Source organism: Gopherus flavomarginatus, chromosome 3 (assembly GCF_025201925.1).
Source record: "Gopherus flavomarginatus isolate rGopFla2 chromosome 3, rGopFla2.mat.asm, whole genome shotgun sequence".
In the NCBI taxonomy this organism is placed as follows: domain Eukaryota; kingdom Metazoa; phylum Chordata; order Testudines; family Testudinidae; genus Gopherus; species Gopherus flavomarginatus.
The window spans coordinates 82,198,247-82,214,643 of record NC_066619.1 but is presented as its reverse complement, the minus strand read 5'-3'; the positions used below and the strand labels follow the sequence as shown (position 1 = coordinate 82,214,643).

Sequence of the window (16,397 nt, the reverse complement as noted above, 5' to 3'; positions counted from 1 at the left end):
TTCTGCCTGCCTGATGCGCTCAAAGACCTTTTCCAGGTGTAGTAGGTGTTCGGGCCAGGAGTCTGAAAAAATGGCCACATCATCGAGGTAGGCAACTGCAAATTCTCCCAGTCCAGCTAGTAGACCATCTACCAGCCTCTGGAAGGTGGCGGGTGCATTTCGAAGGCCGAAAGGAAGGACATTGAATTCATACACCCCCGCATGGGTGACGAATGCTGACCTCTCCTTGGCAGGTTCATCTAGCGGTACTTGCCAGTACCCCTTGGTTAAGTCTATTGTAGAGATGAACTGGGCACGTCCCAACTTTTCCAATAGCTCATCGGTACGTGGCATTGGATAGTTGTCCGGACGAGTTACAGCATTGAGCTTACGGTAGTCCACGCAAAAGCGTATTTCCCCATCTGGTTTGGGTACCAGAACCACTGGAGATGCCCATGCACTGGTAGATGAGCGGATTATACCCATCTGTAGCATGTTCTGGATCTCCCGTTCTATAGCAGCTTGGGCATGAGGAGACACTCGGTAGGGTGGGGTTCTGATTGGGTGAGCATTACCTGTATCAATGGAGTGGTATGCCCGTTCAGTCCGTCCTGGGGTGGCTGAGAACAATGGGGCGAAGCTAGTGCACAGCTCCTTGATTTGTTGCCGCTGCAGACGTTCCAGGGTGGTTGAGAGGTTCACCTCTTCCACGCCACCGTCTTTTTTTCCCGTCGTAGTAGACACCGTCAGGCCACTCAGCATCATCTCCCTGGACTGTAAACTGACAAACCTGTAAGTCTCTGGAATAGAAAGGCTTGAGAGAATTAACATGGTACACTTTAGGCTTTAGTGAGGAATTGGGAAATGCTATGAGGTAGTTTACAGCTCCCAGGCGCTCTTGGACCGTGAAGGGCCCTTCCCATGATGCTTTCATCTTATGGGCCTGTTGCGCCTTCAAGACCATAACCTGGTCTCCTACCTTGAAGGACCGATCTCTGGCATGTCTGTCATACCAGGCCTTTTGCTCTTCCTGAGCATCCTTTAGATTCTCTCTAGCCAGGGCTAAAGAGTGTCGGAGGGTGCTTTGTAGGTTGCTTACAAAGTCCAGAATGTTAGTTCCTGGAGAAGGCGTAAACCCCTCCCATTGCTGCTTTACCAACTGTAATGGCCCCTTAACCTCGTGACCATACACAAGTTCAAATGGTGAAAACCCTAAACTGGGATGTGGTACAGCCCTGTAGGCAAACAGCAACTGCTGCAACACTAGGTCCCAATTATTGGAGAATTCGTTGATGAATTTTCGTATCATGGCCCCCAAAGTTCCATTGAACCTTTCCACCAGGCCATTGGTTTGATGGTGGTATGGGGTGGCAACCAAGTGATTCACCCCATGAGTTTCCCACAGTTTTTCCATGGTCCCTGCCAGGAAATTAGACCCTGAATCTGTAAGGATGTCGCAGGGCCAACCTACCCTGGCAAAGATGTCTGTTAGGGCCAGGCACACAGTGTTAGCCCTGGTGTTGCCTAGAGCGACTGCTTCTGGCCATTGGGTAGCAAAGTCCACTAAAGTCAGTACGTACTGCTTTCCTCTGGGCGTCTTTTTTGGGAAAGGGCCCAGAATATCCACAGCTACTCGCTGAAATGGGACCTCAATTATGGGGAGTGGCTGGAGAGGGGCCTTGACCTGGTCTTGAGGCTTACCCACTCTTTGGCATACCTCACAAGACCGGACATACTTGGCAACGTCCTTGCCCATCCCCTCCCAGTGGAAGGACTTCCCCAACCGGTCCTTGGTTCTGTTCACCCCAGCATGGCCACTGGGATGATCATGGGCTAAGCTTAAGAGCTTCCCCCGGTACTTAGTTGGAACCACCAACTGTTTTTGCGGCTGCCATTCTTCCCGGTGTCCACCAGAAAGAATTTCCTTGTACAAAAGTCCTTGGTCTATAACAAACCGGGATCGATTAGAAGAGCTGAGAGGCGGTGGGGTGCTCCGTGCCGCTGCCCAAGCTTTCTGAAGGCTGTCATCCGCTTCCTGCTCAGCCTGGAACTGTTCCCTTGAGGCTGGGGTCACCAGTTCTTCCTCAGACTGTGGACTTGGGCTTGGTCCCTCTGGAAGCGATGTAGGTGATGGGGTTGTTTCCGTTGCTGGTGTACCGCTCTCCGCTGGTGCACCTGAGGGTATTTCAGGCTCTGGCTGAGCCTTTTGGGTATGGCTGTCTTTTGCTTCTGCCTGTTCTGGCTCGCTGGCGCCCTCTGGCGTTGAGTTTGAAGATGTGGTTGCACTTGCTGGTGCTGGTTGCTGTTCCAGTTCCGGGCCTGGGACTGGAGATGCTGTGGCTGTTTCAGTGGTAGGCATGGAATCTGGGTCCACTACCTCTGTCTGGGTCTCTGGTAACACAGACGGGGCCTCTGTGGACGGTTCAGGAACAGGAATGGGTCTGGAAGCTTGCCTGGTTTGGCTACGTGTAACCATTCCCACTCTCTTGGCCCGCCTCACCTGGTTGGCCAAGTCTTCCCCCAGTAGCATGGGGATAGGATAATTGTCATAGACTGCAAAAGTCCACATTCCTGACCAGCCTTTGTACTGGACAGGCAGTTGAGCTGTAGGCAAGTCTACAGCTTGTGACATGAAGGGGTAAATTGTAACTTTGGCCTTTGGGTTGATGAATTTGGGGTCAACGAAGGATTGGTGGATAGCTGACACTTGTGCCCCCGTGTCTCTCCACGCAGTAACCTTCTTTCCGCCCACTCTCAAATTTTCCCTTCGCTCCAAGGGTATTTGAGAGGCATCCGGGCCTGGGGATCTTTGGTGTGATGGTGGTGTAATGAATTGCACTCGCATGGTGTTCTTGGGACACTTGGCCTTGATATGTCCCAGTTCATTACACTTAAAGCATCTTCCATCTGATGGGTCACTGGGCCGAGGTGAGTTACTGGAGACTGGTGAGGTTGAAGGGTAGGGTATCTGTGGCTTTACTTGGGTGGTATGTGGGGTCTTTGGCTGTCCTCGGTTGTAGGGTTTATGGTCTGTGTGCCCCCTGGGGTAATCGTTCCCCTTGACAGTAGCTTTCTTGCTTTCTGCCAGTTCCATCCATTTGGCTCCAATCTCCCCCGCCTCAGCGATATTCTTGGGGTTTCCATCTTGTATGTACCGCGTGATGTCTTCAGGAACACCATCCAAGAACTGCTCCATTTGTATGAGGAGGTTCAGTTCTTCCAAGGTTTGAATGTTGTTTCCTGTTAGCCAGGCCTCATAGTTTTTTGCAATGTAGTAGGCGTGTTTGGGAAATGACACCTCGGGTTTCCACTTTTGGGTTCTGAAGCGCCGACGGGCATGATCTGGGGTTATCCCCATCCTGTATCTGGCCTTGGTTAGGAAAAGTTTATAGTCATTCATTTGGTGCTTAGGCATTTCAGCTGCCACCTCTGCTAAAGGTTCACTGAGCTGTGACCTCAATTCTACCATGTACTGGTCTTCGGGAATGCTGTACCCAAGACAGGCTCTTTCAAAATTTTCCAAGAAGGCCTCGGTGTCATCACCTGCCTTGTAGGTGGGAAATTTCCTGTGCTGTGGAGCAATATTTGGCACCGGGTTGTTAGGGTTGGCTGGCACATGCAGCCCAGCTTTTGCCAATTCCAGTTCATGTTTTCTCTGTTTTTCCTTCTCTTCATTCTCTTTTTGTTGTTTTTCCATTTCTTTTTGTTGTTTTTCCATTTCTTTTTGGTGCTTTTCCATTTCTCGGCGGTGGGCCACCTCTTCTTCTTCTAGTTTTCTTTTGTGTGCTGCCTCTTGGGCCGCCTGTTCTCTTTGGAAGGCTGCCAGTTTGATGCTTTCTTCCTTTTCTTTCATCTCCATCTGTCGCCTGTGTTCAGCTTCTTTGATTTGTCCTTCGGCGTCAATTTTTGCCTTAGAAGTCATGGTTCCTGTTTTCTTGTGTTGGGGTGCCCTCCGGTGTTTATCTTGTGAACTGCAGGTTCTCTGTTGCCTCCTGAAGTCTGCCTAGCAACAGTGCTTTTTTCCCTTTCTCTCTCTAGCTAATGTTCAATGAAGGGAAACCAGAAAAACCACTTTATTTGCATGCATATAAGTGCCGGTACTTGCCTCCTAATGGGAGGGCTATTGCATGACAAAAGACCCTTAACATGCAAGCCACAAACTGCGAGAGAGAGCAGAAAAAAAATTCTCTCTGGTTCCCTTTTAAAACCAACTGTTTCTCTCTGCTAAAAAGCCCTTAGCAGAGAAAAGAAAAATATAATATTCCTACTGGCTTTTGGATTCTAATCCCACCGCTGCCACCATGTAATAACCTTAGTCCCAGATTTGGACCTTAGCGTCCAAAATATGGGGGTTAGCATGAAAACCTCCAAGCTTAGTTACCAGCTTGGACCTGGTACCTGCTGCCACCACCCAAAAAATTAGAGTGTTTTGGGGCACTCTGGTCTCTCTGAAAAACCTTCCCTGGGGACCCCAAGACCCAAATCCCTTGAGTCTCACAACAAAGGGAAATAATCCTTTTTCCCTTCCCCCCTCCAGGTGCTCCTGGAGAGATACACAGACACAAGCTCTGTGAATCCAAACAGAGTGAATCTCCCTCTCTGTTCCCAATCCTGGAAACAAAAAGTACTTTCCTATTCCCCCAGAGGGAATGCAAAGTCAGGCTAGCAATCCAACACACAAATCTCCCCTTGATTTCTTCCTCCCACCAATTCCCTGGTGAGTACAGACTCAATTTCCCTGAAGTAAAGAAAAACTCCAACAGGTCTTAAAAGAAAGCTTTATATAAAAAGAAAGAAAAATAAGTACAAATGTTCTCTCTGTATTGAGATAATACAACACAGGGTCAATTGCTTAAAAGAATATTGAATAAACAGCCTTATTCAAAAAGAATACAAATCAAAGCACTCCAGCACTTATATTCATGCAAATACCAAAGAAAAGAAACCATAGAACTTACTATCTGATCTCTTTGTCCTTACACTTAGAAACAGAAGACTAGAAAGTAGAGCTACTTCTCCAAAGCTCAGAGAAGGCAGGCAGACAGAAAACAAAGACCTTAGACACTCAATTCCCTCCACCCAAAGTTGAAAAAATCCAGTTTCCTGATTGGTCCTCTGGTCAGGTGCTTCAGGTGAAAGAGACATTAACCCTTAGCTATCTGTTTATGACAAGTCCCCAGCTAAAACCCCTCCAACGCATCATCAGGGATCTACAACCCATCCTGGACAACAATCGCACACTTTCACAGGCCTTGGGTGGCAGGCCAGTCCTCGCCCACAGGCAACCTGCCAACCTGAAACATATTCTCACCAGTAACTGCACACCGCACCATAGTAACTCTAGCTCAGGAACCAATCCATGCAACAAACCTCGATGCCAGCTCTGCCCACATATCTACACCAGCAATAGCATCACAGGACCTAACCAGATCAGCCATACCATCACCGGTTCATTCACCTGCACGTCCACCAATGTAATATATGCCATCATATGCCAGCAATGCCCCTCTGCTATGTACATCGGCCAAACTGGACAGTCGCTATGGAAAAGGATAAATGGACACAAATCAGATATTAGGAATGGCAATATACAAAAACCTGTAGGAGAACACTTCAACCTCCCTGGCCACACTATAGCAGACCTTAAGGTGGCCATCCTGCAGCAAAAGAACTTCAGGACCAGACTTGAAAGAGAAACTGCTGAGCTTCAGTTCATCTGCAAATTTGACACCATCAGCTCAGGATTAAACAAAGACTGTGAATGGCTTGCCAATTACTAAACCAGTTTTCCTCCCTTGGTTTTCACACCTCAACTGCTAGAACAGGGCCTCATCCTCCCTGATTGAACCTACCTCATTATCTCTAGCTTGCCTGCATATATATACCTGCTCCTGGAAATTTCCACTACATGCATCTGACGAAGTGGCTATTCACCCACGAAAGCTCATGCTCCAAAACGTCTGTTATTCTATAAGGTGCCACAGGATTCTTTGCTGCTTTTACAGATCCAGACTAACATGGCTACCCCTCTGATACATGTACCAAGTAGTCTCTCAATCTTTCTAATAAGCTAAAGAGAATGAGCTCTTTTAGTTTTTCACAGTAAGGCATTTTTTCCAGCCCTCTAATTATTTTTTGTACCCTCTCCAATTTTATAATATGCTTTTTAAAATATGGAAACCTGAACTGTATACAGTATGTCTTATCAATCACTTATACAGAGGTAAAATCATGTCCCTAATCCTACTCACTGTTCCCCTATTTATATAGCCAAAGATTGCATTAGCCATTTTTGCCACAGCATCGCACTGGGAGCTCACATGGAGTTGCTTGTCCACAGTGAATCTTAAAATCTTTTCAGAGCCACTACTTTCCAGGATACAGTTAGAACTTGTCAAAACTCAGAATTTCATTGTCTGAAAACCTCTGACACTTAGAAAGGTTTTCATTCTGATAAATTTTGAAATTTCAAGCAGAAAGGAAAGTCTATCTTTTCCCTATTTGTGTTTTTGTCCTTAGGCAGTCTACCATTAAAAGATTGTGCTTCTAAAGCCTCACATGCTTAAAAATGTCATTAAACCTACTGATTTTGTACGCACACATTGTTATACGTTATTATTAGCTGATGTTGGTGCTTTATCATTTGTTACACAATAACAGTTCATTTTTTAAAAAAAACCTGTAAGTTTTTTATAGGCTGGATGTATCCTGTTATAATGAATGCTTACCTTTCTTAACCTTCTCACACCAACCATGCCTATTTCTAATTGGTTCATCTTTTTTAAAATCATACTTGATTAAGTCAAAAGGGGAAAAAAGCTGAAAAGAGAAGAGAACAGATGGACCATCAGTTATTTATAAGCACAGCGACATCTGGTGGTAGCAAAAGTAAGCAACAAAACAATTTTATGTACAGCATTCAAATCTTTTTTACCTACATGTAGAAACCAGTTTTATGTAAATACAAAATGCACAAGATAAACTCATACTATTCACTGAAGAAAAGCAACATCTGATTTTAATAACCCTGTAACATTAAAAATATCTCTGGACACATATGTAATCTCACTTATTTTCATACAGCACCTTGTGGCAAAACTGTGGCCCCTATATACCATTGGAGCAGTGTACCAGAATCTGCACCAGGATGTCATAATAATAGAATCAGATCTGCAACTTTAGCTATAGTATTTGTTAGCAAAGCCTGCTACAAAACTACTCCTGGGACCAGATCCTTAACTGGTGTAAATCAGTGTAGTTCCATTTATTTCAGTGGAGTTATGCCAATTTATTCCAGATGAGGATCTGGCCCGCAGTTTTTAGTATTGCTTGCTAGTGAGAATGCTTGAAGTTGTATATTGTGGAAGTATCATGAAGAGCAGATTAAACTGTCAGAAAAGGACTGTAGATGAACCAAAAGCAGCATTCCTTGGGATGCTAACAACTTTCACGCTCACTCAGCACTACAGTATGGCTCTTAGGAAAAGCCGCATTTTGGTAAAGCTGTACAGCTGCACTACCTGAACAAGAAGACTGGGCGCATTCTACTTCCCTAAACATCAACAAGCAGGGGAGCATTCCCACTACTATACTTTTTTTTGGACTGCAGACTTCGCCCTGCTGGGCACCAGTCCTGCTCAGTGGGCTTCACGTCCTCCTTTTGGATACTGTGCACTGCTGAGAGCATAGGGACAGAACTTTCTATACTCCCCCAGTCACAGACATTGCTATTCCAACTGACCCCTATATGGGCTGCACACCAGAGTTGAAGCTAGGGTGAAAGGCTTCTTGCACCCTCTTGCATAGGACTAGACAGAATCTGGCCCTGGCTGCAGGACTGGGCCCCATATTCTTGCCAACATTAAAAACCCAGGTACTTTTTCTCACTGAATACTCAGGACCTGATTCTCATTTACACTAAGGGCTTGTTTTCACATATTATGCCATGGCTGCACCAGTGTAGCACTTTAGTAAAGATGCTCCTTTGCCAATGATTAATCCACCTCCCCAAAGGCTGTAACTATGTCGGCTGTAACTCTCTCATCAATACAGCACTGTCTACGGATCATTCCCCTTCGAACCCCATGGCGCCACACGAGAGGTATGAGACCTTTTGAAATCTCTATTGGGGTGTCGTCGGAGGACTGTCCGTGGGCCTTCTGTCTCTGTTGGGCTCATGCCATCTGAATTTATTGACTGTGCAGCAAGATCAGATGCAAAGTGGTATTGGGGAAAGGCCCCAATAAGGTTAGTTTATAGCAGTACTGGTAAACTGCTGGGTTGGCCAACAAGGTAATGCATAGGTAAATGCATTAGGTAATGCCTAGTGAAATGCATTAGGTATGCACCGGTGCTGAGGGGATTTTACCACCTCAAGAGGGGTTGTTATACCGCCTCATGGTATTGGGTCCAGACATAAGGTACAGATGCATCGTGGTATTTGGAAATAAAGGCCTTGGGGGGGGTGTGTGTACACCAGTGTGAGTGACTGTTACCAGGACTGGGGTGACCCAGTGTCCTAGAGCACTCCCTCCCTCTATTGCAATTGCTGGAGAAATAATAAAGTATTTGATTTTGCTACACCCAAACAAAAAGCGAGAACTGAGTTTTTCTCCAACTCTGGATTAGTGAATGCAGCTGCACACTGTGCACACCTTTTGTAATATGAAATTGAATGATACTGTAACTTAGTTATAAACAGTACTTTTTGTATTAGATATATTGAAAATGCTTTATAATGTAAAGGCTAGATTTTGGTAGCAAAGCAACTGACTGCACCTGATAATTCAATTGTCATTAGGCACTCAAGTACAACCTTGTTTGCGCAATCTGTTTCATTGACAGAGGAAATGTTGAGATTACCTGATTTCCCTGACCAAAGATGCATCTTTGGATCTCACTGCTACCCAGAGCATGAAGCAAAAGAACCTTTGTTTAAACACCTGGTCTAACGAAGAGTACCTCTAACAGTACACTACTGTGTATCAGCCCAATGATCTAAAGACTGGACACGTGAACTGAGATTTACTGAACCTACTCATCAGCATCTGTAATACCATAAATCTGTCTACGTGCAAGCTGCTTTCCTTCTGCATTAAAGTTTGTGAATTGGAGTCGCCTTGGCATAGCAGGTGGTGCTGCATCATACTGCTGCAGTTACAGACCTAAATCTGTTTCATCTTGACTATTCCAAATTATGGGGAAAGAAGGGATGTAGACAAACATTACTGTATTATTCTTCACAGTGTAATGCAGTGGATCGTTCATCTAATTTTAACTTTTTTACTGGATAAATAAATAATTATACAATGCATGAACCTTTCAACCAGCTGAAGTGCAATCTGACCATACTCTGTATCACCACTGCCCTGTGATTATGTTGCTCTAATGTTATTTATCTACTTAAAAGTACTTACATGGACAAATTACCATAGTATCTGAGCACCTCACAATCTTTAATGCATTTATCTTCACAATGCTCCTGTGAGGTAGGGAAGTGCTATTGTCCCCATCTACAAAATGGTGATCTGAGGCACAGAGAGGCCAAGTGACTTTCCCACAGTCACACAGACAGCCTGGGGCTGAGCAAGAAATTGAACCTGGGTCTTCTAGGTGCTGTGCTAATACCCTAACTACAGGACCATCTTTTTTTCTAGCTAACAGTATCATCATAATGTCACAACGCTGCTCTTTTAAAATACAATATTTCAATTCAAATATGTTTTAAAAATTGTTTTAAAATTATTATATTTTAAACTCACAATGGACCAGTAAAAATATGTATCAGCTTTTGCCTTTGGTTTGGTTTGTCAGCCAGAAATTTTACAGGTAATCTACTGTTCAATGGCAGATGTTTATAAAACAAACTGCTACATGTATACACTTGTCTACATAGGAAAATAGCCAAGAATAGCTATTCCACACAAGTTCCCAGTGTGAACACTTGTTCCTCCCTAAGGCTGCATCTCCACTATGAGCTAGGGGTGTGATTCCCAGCTCACTTACACATACTCATGCTAGGTCGATGAGAGTTAGGGTATGACTACACTTACAGTTGTACAGCGCTGGGAGTTACAGCTGTCTTCGTACAGCTGTGTAGGGAAAGCGCTGCAGTGTGGCCACACTGACAGCTACCAGCGCTGCAGTGTGGCCACATTTTCAGCATTTTCAGCGCTGTTGGGAGTGGTGCATTGTGGGCAGCTGTCCCACAGAGTACCTCGTCACATTTTGGTGCTGTGGGTTGTGGGAAGGATACGGGTCATTCCGCTTCCTGTCCCAACGCCCCGTGGTGCATCACTACATATTCCAGCAGTTTGACGCCATTGTGAGTCTGCAGAGCGAGTTCTGTTAGAAATGGAGCCCGAGCTGCTGAGGACTTTGCTGATGAATGTCGCCCGCACATCATGTTTGGCAGTTGAGCTATTCCTTCAGCTCCAAAGTGACAGTGAGGAGTCCGACGATGATATCGATTTGCCTGACGCACGTGACAATAAATTGCTTATGGCAGTAACGGACATGCTCAGCACCGTGGAACGCCACCTTTGGGCTCGGGAAACAAGCACTGAGTGGTGAGATCACATCGTCCTGCACGTCTGGGATGACGAGCAGTGGCTGCAGAACTTTCGGATGAGAAAAGCCACTTTCATGGGACTGTGTGCTGAGCTTGCCCCCACCCTGCGGCGCAAGGACACGAGATTGAGAGCTGCCCTGTCAGTGGAGAAGCGGGTGGCTATTGCAATCTGGAAGATGGCAACTCCAGACAGCTACTGATCGGTCACGAACCAGTTTGGAGTGGGAAAGTCGACCGTTGGAATAGTGTTGATGCACGTTTGCAGGGCCATTAATCGCATCCTGCTAAGAAGAACCATGACTCGGGGGAACGTGCAGGACATTCTGGATGGCTTTGCACAAATGGGTTTCCCTAGCTGTGGAGGGGCGATAGATGGGACACATATTCCTATTCTGGCACCACCCCACCAGGCTTCCGAGTACATTAATCAGAAGGGGTATTTCTCTGTGGTTCTCCAAGTGCTTGTGGATCACCATGGGCGTTTCATTGACATTTACACAGGATGGCCTGGAAAGGTGCATGATGCACGCATCTTTCAGAACAGTGGCCTGTTCAGGAAGCTGCAGGCCGGGACTTTTTTCCCAGACCGCAAGATCACAGTAGGGGATGTCGAAATGCCCATTGTGATCCCTGGAGACCTCGCTTACCCATTAATGCCATGGCTCATGAAACCGTATGCAGGGAAGCTTGACAGGAGCAAGGACCGGTTCAACTACAGGCTGAGCCGGTGCAGAATGACTGTGGAGTGTGCTTTTGGCCATTTAAAAGGGCGCTGGAGATGTCTTTATGGGAAGCTAGACTTGGGGGAAAGCAGCATCCCTGCGGTTATATCCGCGTGCTGTACCCTCCATAATATTTGTGAAGGGAAGGGTGAAACATTCAGTGAGGAATGGACCTCCGAGGTTCAACACCTGGAGGCTGAATTTGCACAGCCAGAGAGCAGGGCTACTAGAGAGGCCCAGCACAGGACTACAAGGATTAGGAATGCCTTAAGGGAGCAATTTGAGGCTGAAAGCCAACAGTAATATTTGGTGCCTTGCACGGGAGTGAAGTGCAATGGTTACAATGATTTGCAGTGCCTGTTTTTCCCTTGAGGTACAGTATGTTTCACTTTCTGCAATAATAAAAACGTTTTAAAAGCCAAGAAATCATTTATTCAAAATACAGTACATAAAAGAGCAGGGGGGTAGGGTGCTGAACTGTACAGTCAGAGGTTTGAATATGTCCTGCCTGGAGTGCTGTGCAATGCCTGCTGCACTTCAGAATTAATATGCTGCATGGTGATGGGGGTTGAGTGCATAGGGTATGGGTCGTAGTTCTCAGGGCTGGTAGGCGAACGTACAGGTGTTGGGGGCAGCTGGTGGTGGTAAGAACCAGGATGCTGGAGAAGGGGGTTTTGAGCAAACAGTGGGGCACAAGGGGGAGAGCTTTGGGATGGCGGGGGGGGGGTTAGCACGGTAGTGATCTGCCTGCATGGCTATGAGTGACTGCATACAGTCCGTTTGGCACGACAGGAGGCTTATCAGCTACTTTGTGCTTTTCTTGGTAGCCAATTCCTTTCTCCTGCTTTGTGTTTCCCTCCACTGATGCATTTTCTCTCTCCAGTCCTGCAGCCTCTTATTCTCTCTGGCATACTGATTCATAACTGCTTTCACCAAATCTTCTTTGCTTTTCCTTGGTTTCCTCCTCAAGTTCTGTAGTCTTTCAGCAGGCTGTGATAGGGCCGGAGGATTCAAGGACACTTAAAAAAAACAGAAATAGAAACATTTATTACAGAGGCTTCATTGTTTATAATCACAGTGAAGGAGTTTGTAGACTATTTGTAGCATCATTTACATATAGCAAAAATAGCACAGAGAGGCCACAGCAGCGAAGACATGGTGAGTAATGGGGAATGAGTGATTAATGAAGCCATGTTGCTGCTGCAGCTCACCTGGGAAGGGGAGCTGCTTGAGTCAGGGCTCACTGGGGTTTCTGTGCATTGGGGAAAGCAGAGAGCAGCTAGGGGGAAAGTGCACTGAACACCACCCCCATATTTGCCACAGCAGTTACTCCTGGAAGCCATGTTTCTGCCGCAGCTCACCTGGGAAGGGGAGCTGTTTGAGTCAGGGCTCACTGGGGTTTCTGTGCATTGGGGAAAGCAGAGAGCAGCTGGGGGGGACCTGCACTGAACAGTATCCCTACATTTTCCACAAGATTTTATCCTGCCAGATAACTCGCTGCTGCGGGTTACCGGGGAAGAGCGGGAGGGTCTTCTACAGCAATTTTGATTCCGCCCTGGTCCCTATGCAGCCAGCCTGTGTGCAGCAATGGTCCCCCCACCCCTCACGGCACAGTGGCGTGGACGCGTTAGCCTGACTGGGACAAGGACCACAGTGGCTCTCCCTATAAACTTGCGCAAGCGCATTGCCCATGCTCTGGCTGAAACTTTTGAAGAGATTACCGAGGCCGATTACCGCGACGTGATAGACCACATCAGTGGGCTATTCCACATCTAGGCATGCATGCAGGCAGCCATAACCCCCACCCTCCTCTCCCAAAACATTTCCATCCTGAAAATAAAATCTGCTTACCGGGAACCCGCTCCTCTGCTTCTTCTTCACCAACAAGTTCCAGCTGCTGCGACTGGCTACCTTCCTCCTGGCTTGAGAAGAGCTCCTGGCTGCATGCCTCGTGGGACTCCGGGGTGTCTCCCACCACCTCAGTAGCCTCACTCTCGATTTCCTCTACACTCTCCCCCTCCCCCTCCTCTCCCTGCTCTGAACTGTCAATCGTGGTCCTCGGATTGGCAGTGGGGTCACCCCCAAGTATCGCATCCAGCTCCTTGTAAAAACGGCAGGTCATGGGGGCAGCACCTGAGCGGCGGTTTCCCTCACGGGCTTTGCAATAGGCACTCCGCAGCTCCTTTACTTTAACCCTGCACTGCACCGCGTCCCGTTCATGGCCCCTTTGCAGCATGGACTTTGATATCTGGCCATAGGTATCATAATTTCTACGGCTGGAGCGCAGCTGTGACTGCACAGCTTCCTCAACCCAAACACTGATGAGGTCCTGCAGCTCACAAGTGTTCCATGCTGGGGCTCGTTTGGGGCATGGAGGCATGGTCACTGATTGATTGATTGATTGCACTCCACACCTGGCTGAGCAAACAGGAAGGGGATTTTTAAAATTCCCGGGGCATTTAAAGGGCGGGTCACCTGAGCCCAGGGCAGTGGAGTGCGAAACGATGAGCAGAGTGGCTGAAAAGGTATGCTGGGATACCTCCTAATACCCTGAAGGCCAATAACAGCGCTTTTGCTGGCCACACTTGATGAGCAGCGCTGCATCACCAGCACTGGAATCGTTACACCCCAAGCAGACCAGGTGTACAGCCAGCGCTGCAGCCAGGGAGTTGCAGCGCTGGCTGTGCTTTGCAAGTGTGGACACAGAGTAAGTTGCAGCGCTGTAACCCCATCACCAGCACTGCAACTCTCAAGTGTAGCCAAGCCCTTAGTGTGAATATAAACAGTACATGTAGCCACGATAGCATAGGGAGCATCAGCGGAGGCACAGCTTAGCCATGCCAAGTACAATCTCACCTGAAACTGTGCCATCGCTGCCTGTGCTACCATGGCTAGACTATTATTTATATTTATGCTAGCTTGCTGAATGTGTGTACGTAAGTTGAGAATCACACTTCTATCTCACAGTGTACACATAGTCTAAATTGTGCTTTCATGTGGTTTAGGTTAATCCACTTTGGAAGTAGATTGAGCTAATCTGCAGAAAGACCCTCTTTGTGTGGAGTAAGTGTGTCCACATGAGGAACTAGTGCAGAATAGCTATTGTATTTTTAATTCACATCCTAATTTTATTTTGCAATAGCTTTCCTTTTTTACAAGCCAAGATTCAGGATCTACCATCCAAACAAATTCAAAGACTTAAATAATTTCCTTTCCTAGCACAATAGTTTCATACATTAACTAAGTTTCATAAGTACAAGGTCTTACCTATGATGAACTCTGAACCATGTATGAAAACAGAGTTTGGACACTATTTAACCCTGTTTTGGCTAAATTGTTTCCCTTCATAATTTGGCTAGCCATAACAGGACCAACTATTTAAAAAAAAAAAAAAAAGCTTTGCAAAAAACATCTGGTACTAACCCCAGAAAATACTGGTACAGTAAAATATCTTGGAATATAGTGGCAGTATTAGAGCATGCTTGTCAAAAGCTATGTGAATAACTTCACTATCAAAAGAGCAGCAGTGTTATTAATTTTCAGACATGTTTTAATCTTTGCTGAACAGGCAAAAATCATAGGAGTTGCTAGTAACACTGTTGATAAACACATTAAGAATTTGTGTGTTAATATTAATTTCCAGAAGCTTATATCTGCTTTAGCTAAAACTTTACATGAAGTTTCGTTTTCATGTTAAAAAGTACCTGTTCTGTTATTTTAAAATTTAAGATTATGAACAAAAAACAAACTCCACTAGAATTGGGTCAGTCCTGAGATTCTTTGTTCTGTGAAAGAAAGGTAATAAGCTTCAACAAAATGCTAAAATGTTTTTGATTGATAGCCACAGTCAAGCTTTCCATCAGATAAAAAGGTTAAAATAGCACCTGATTCTGTCATCCGTTCTCATGTAGAGTAGTGCCTTATCATGCAAGCAGTTCTACTGATTTCTACAGAACAACAAAACAAGGTATTACACAGCATGAGTACTGGAGAAAGATTCAGGCCCTTACAATTTTTTTTTAACTAAAATACTGGCAAAAAATGTTACATGCAAAGTTCTGAATACAAGTTTTTAGAAGCTGATTTTTAGGTAGGTAGTAATTTGTACTCCCTGTTACCACTTTTTATAACTTCTTATGCATCACACAAATAATATATGCATAAAAGGTCTGAAGCTGCTCTGTGCATTCCTGTTCAGAAGCCTCTGCAAATTTTGTTTCCTTAGCAAATGTAGGCTCCCATTTTCTATTGCATTAATTCTATTCACATGAGGCATATAGACATCTTGTTTTTTGAAAAAGCTGTTCATGCAGATAGACTGAGTAACTGTACCTTCAAACATGTCAACAGGATCCATTGTACCTAGAGATTACACAGTGCAAATAAACTAAATTATTCCTAGACAAGAGCACCAATTTCCAGTTAGCATCTCACATTCAGTGGCTCTTCGGATGCATGGAACACTACTACAGCATTCTCCTTTTTCTTCACACAACTGAAAATATAATAAAGTACAATTTGGCTGACAGAAGATCATTTTCTGATTCCTGGCATTGTATCTGTCACATTACCTATAATTTGGCAAATGGAACATCAATCACACATTAGTCTTTGCCTCCTTGCTTTAGGAGAAGGCAGTTAGTGACAAAAAATTCGCTTTCATCTTCAGAGCCTGAACCAGTCTTATCAGCTTTAGTATCTTTAGATTCTGTTCCACACTCATCACCTCAATGTACAAATATAGGAACTGCCATACTGAATCAGACTGGTGAACCCTATACAGTAGTTCAGTATACTGCCTGATGTTGGCCAGTCCCAGCTGCATCAGAAGAAGATGCAAGGGTTGAATAGGGATCTGCCACCTTTCAGGTGAATGCCCTAGCCACCGGGCTATGGGATATTCTGGTGCGGGGCTCCCTCATTTTCTCCTGTTGAAGCTGTTGTACTTTGAATTTTTTTAATTATTTATCCATCGACATTCAGTATCACCACACCCATGTTTCTTTGTGAATCTAGCCCTTAATGCAGGCTTATTTTCTGGAGAAGAAAGAGTTTGAGCAGTATTTTAAAAAGACATTATAAACTAATTTAGACTAATTGCAGAGTGGCCATTTCCTGTTCATGAG

The 16,397-nt window shown here is 45.5% G+C and overlaps 1 protein-coding gene across 2 annotated transcripts in view; it reads right to left on the bottom strand.

The window, feature by feature from the left end:
• SLC27A6 (solute carrier family 27 member 6) overlaps nt 1-16,397 on the bottom strand; it is a 153,002-nt gene that overhangs the window by 98,810 nt on the left and 37,795 nt on the right. For both annotated transcript variants that reach the window (XR_007773392.1, XM_050945796.1), the window contains exon 7: nt 6,708-6,798. Coding sequence is in view for 1 of the 2 variants with exons in the window: in XM_050945796.1 (XP_050801753.1) it covers nt 6,708-6,798 (91 nt within the window). In the remaining variant the exon portion in view is untranslated. The remainder of the gene's footprint in view (nt 1-6,707; nt 6,799-16,397) is intronic.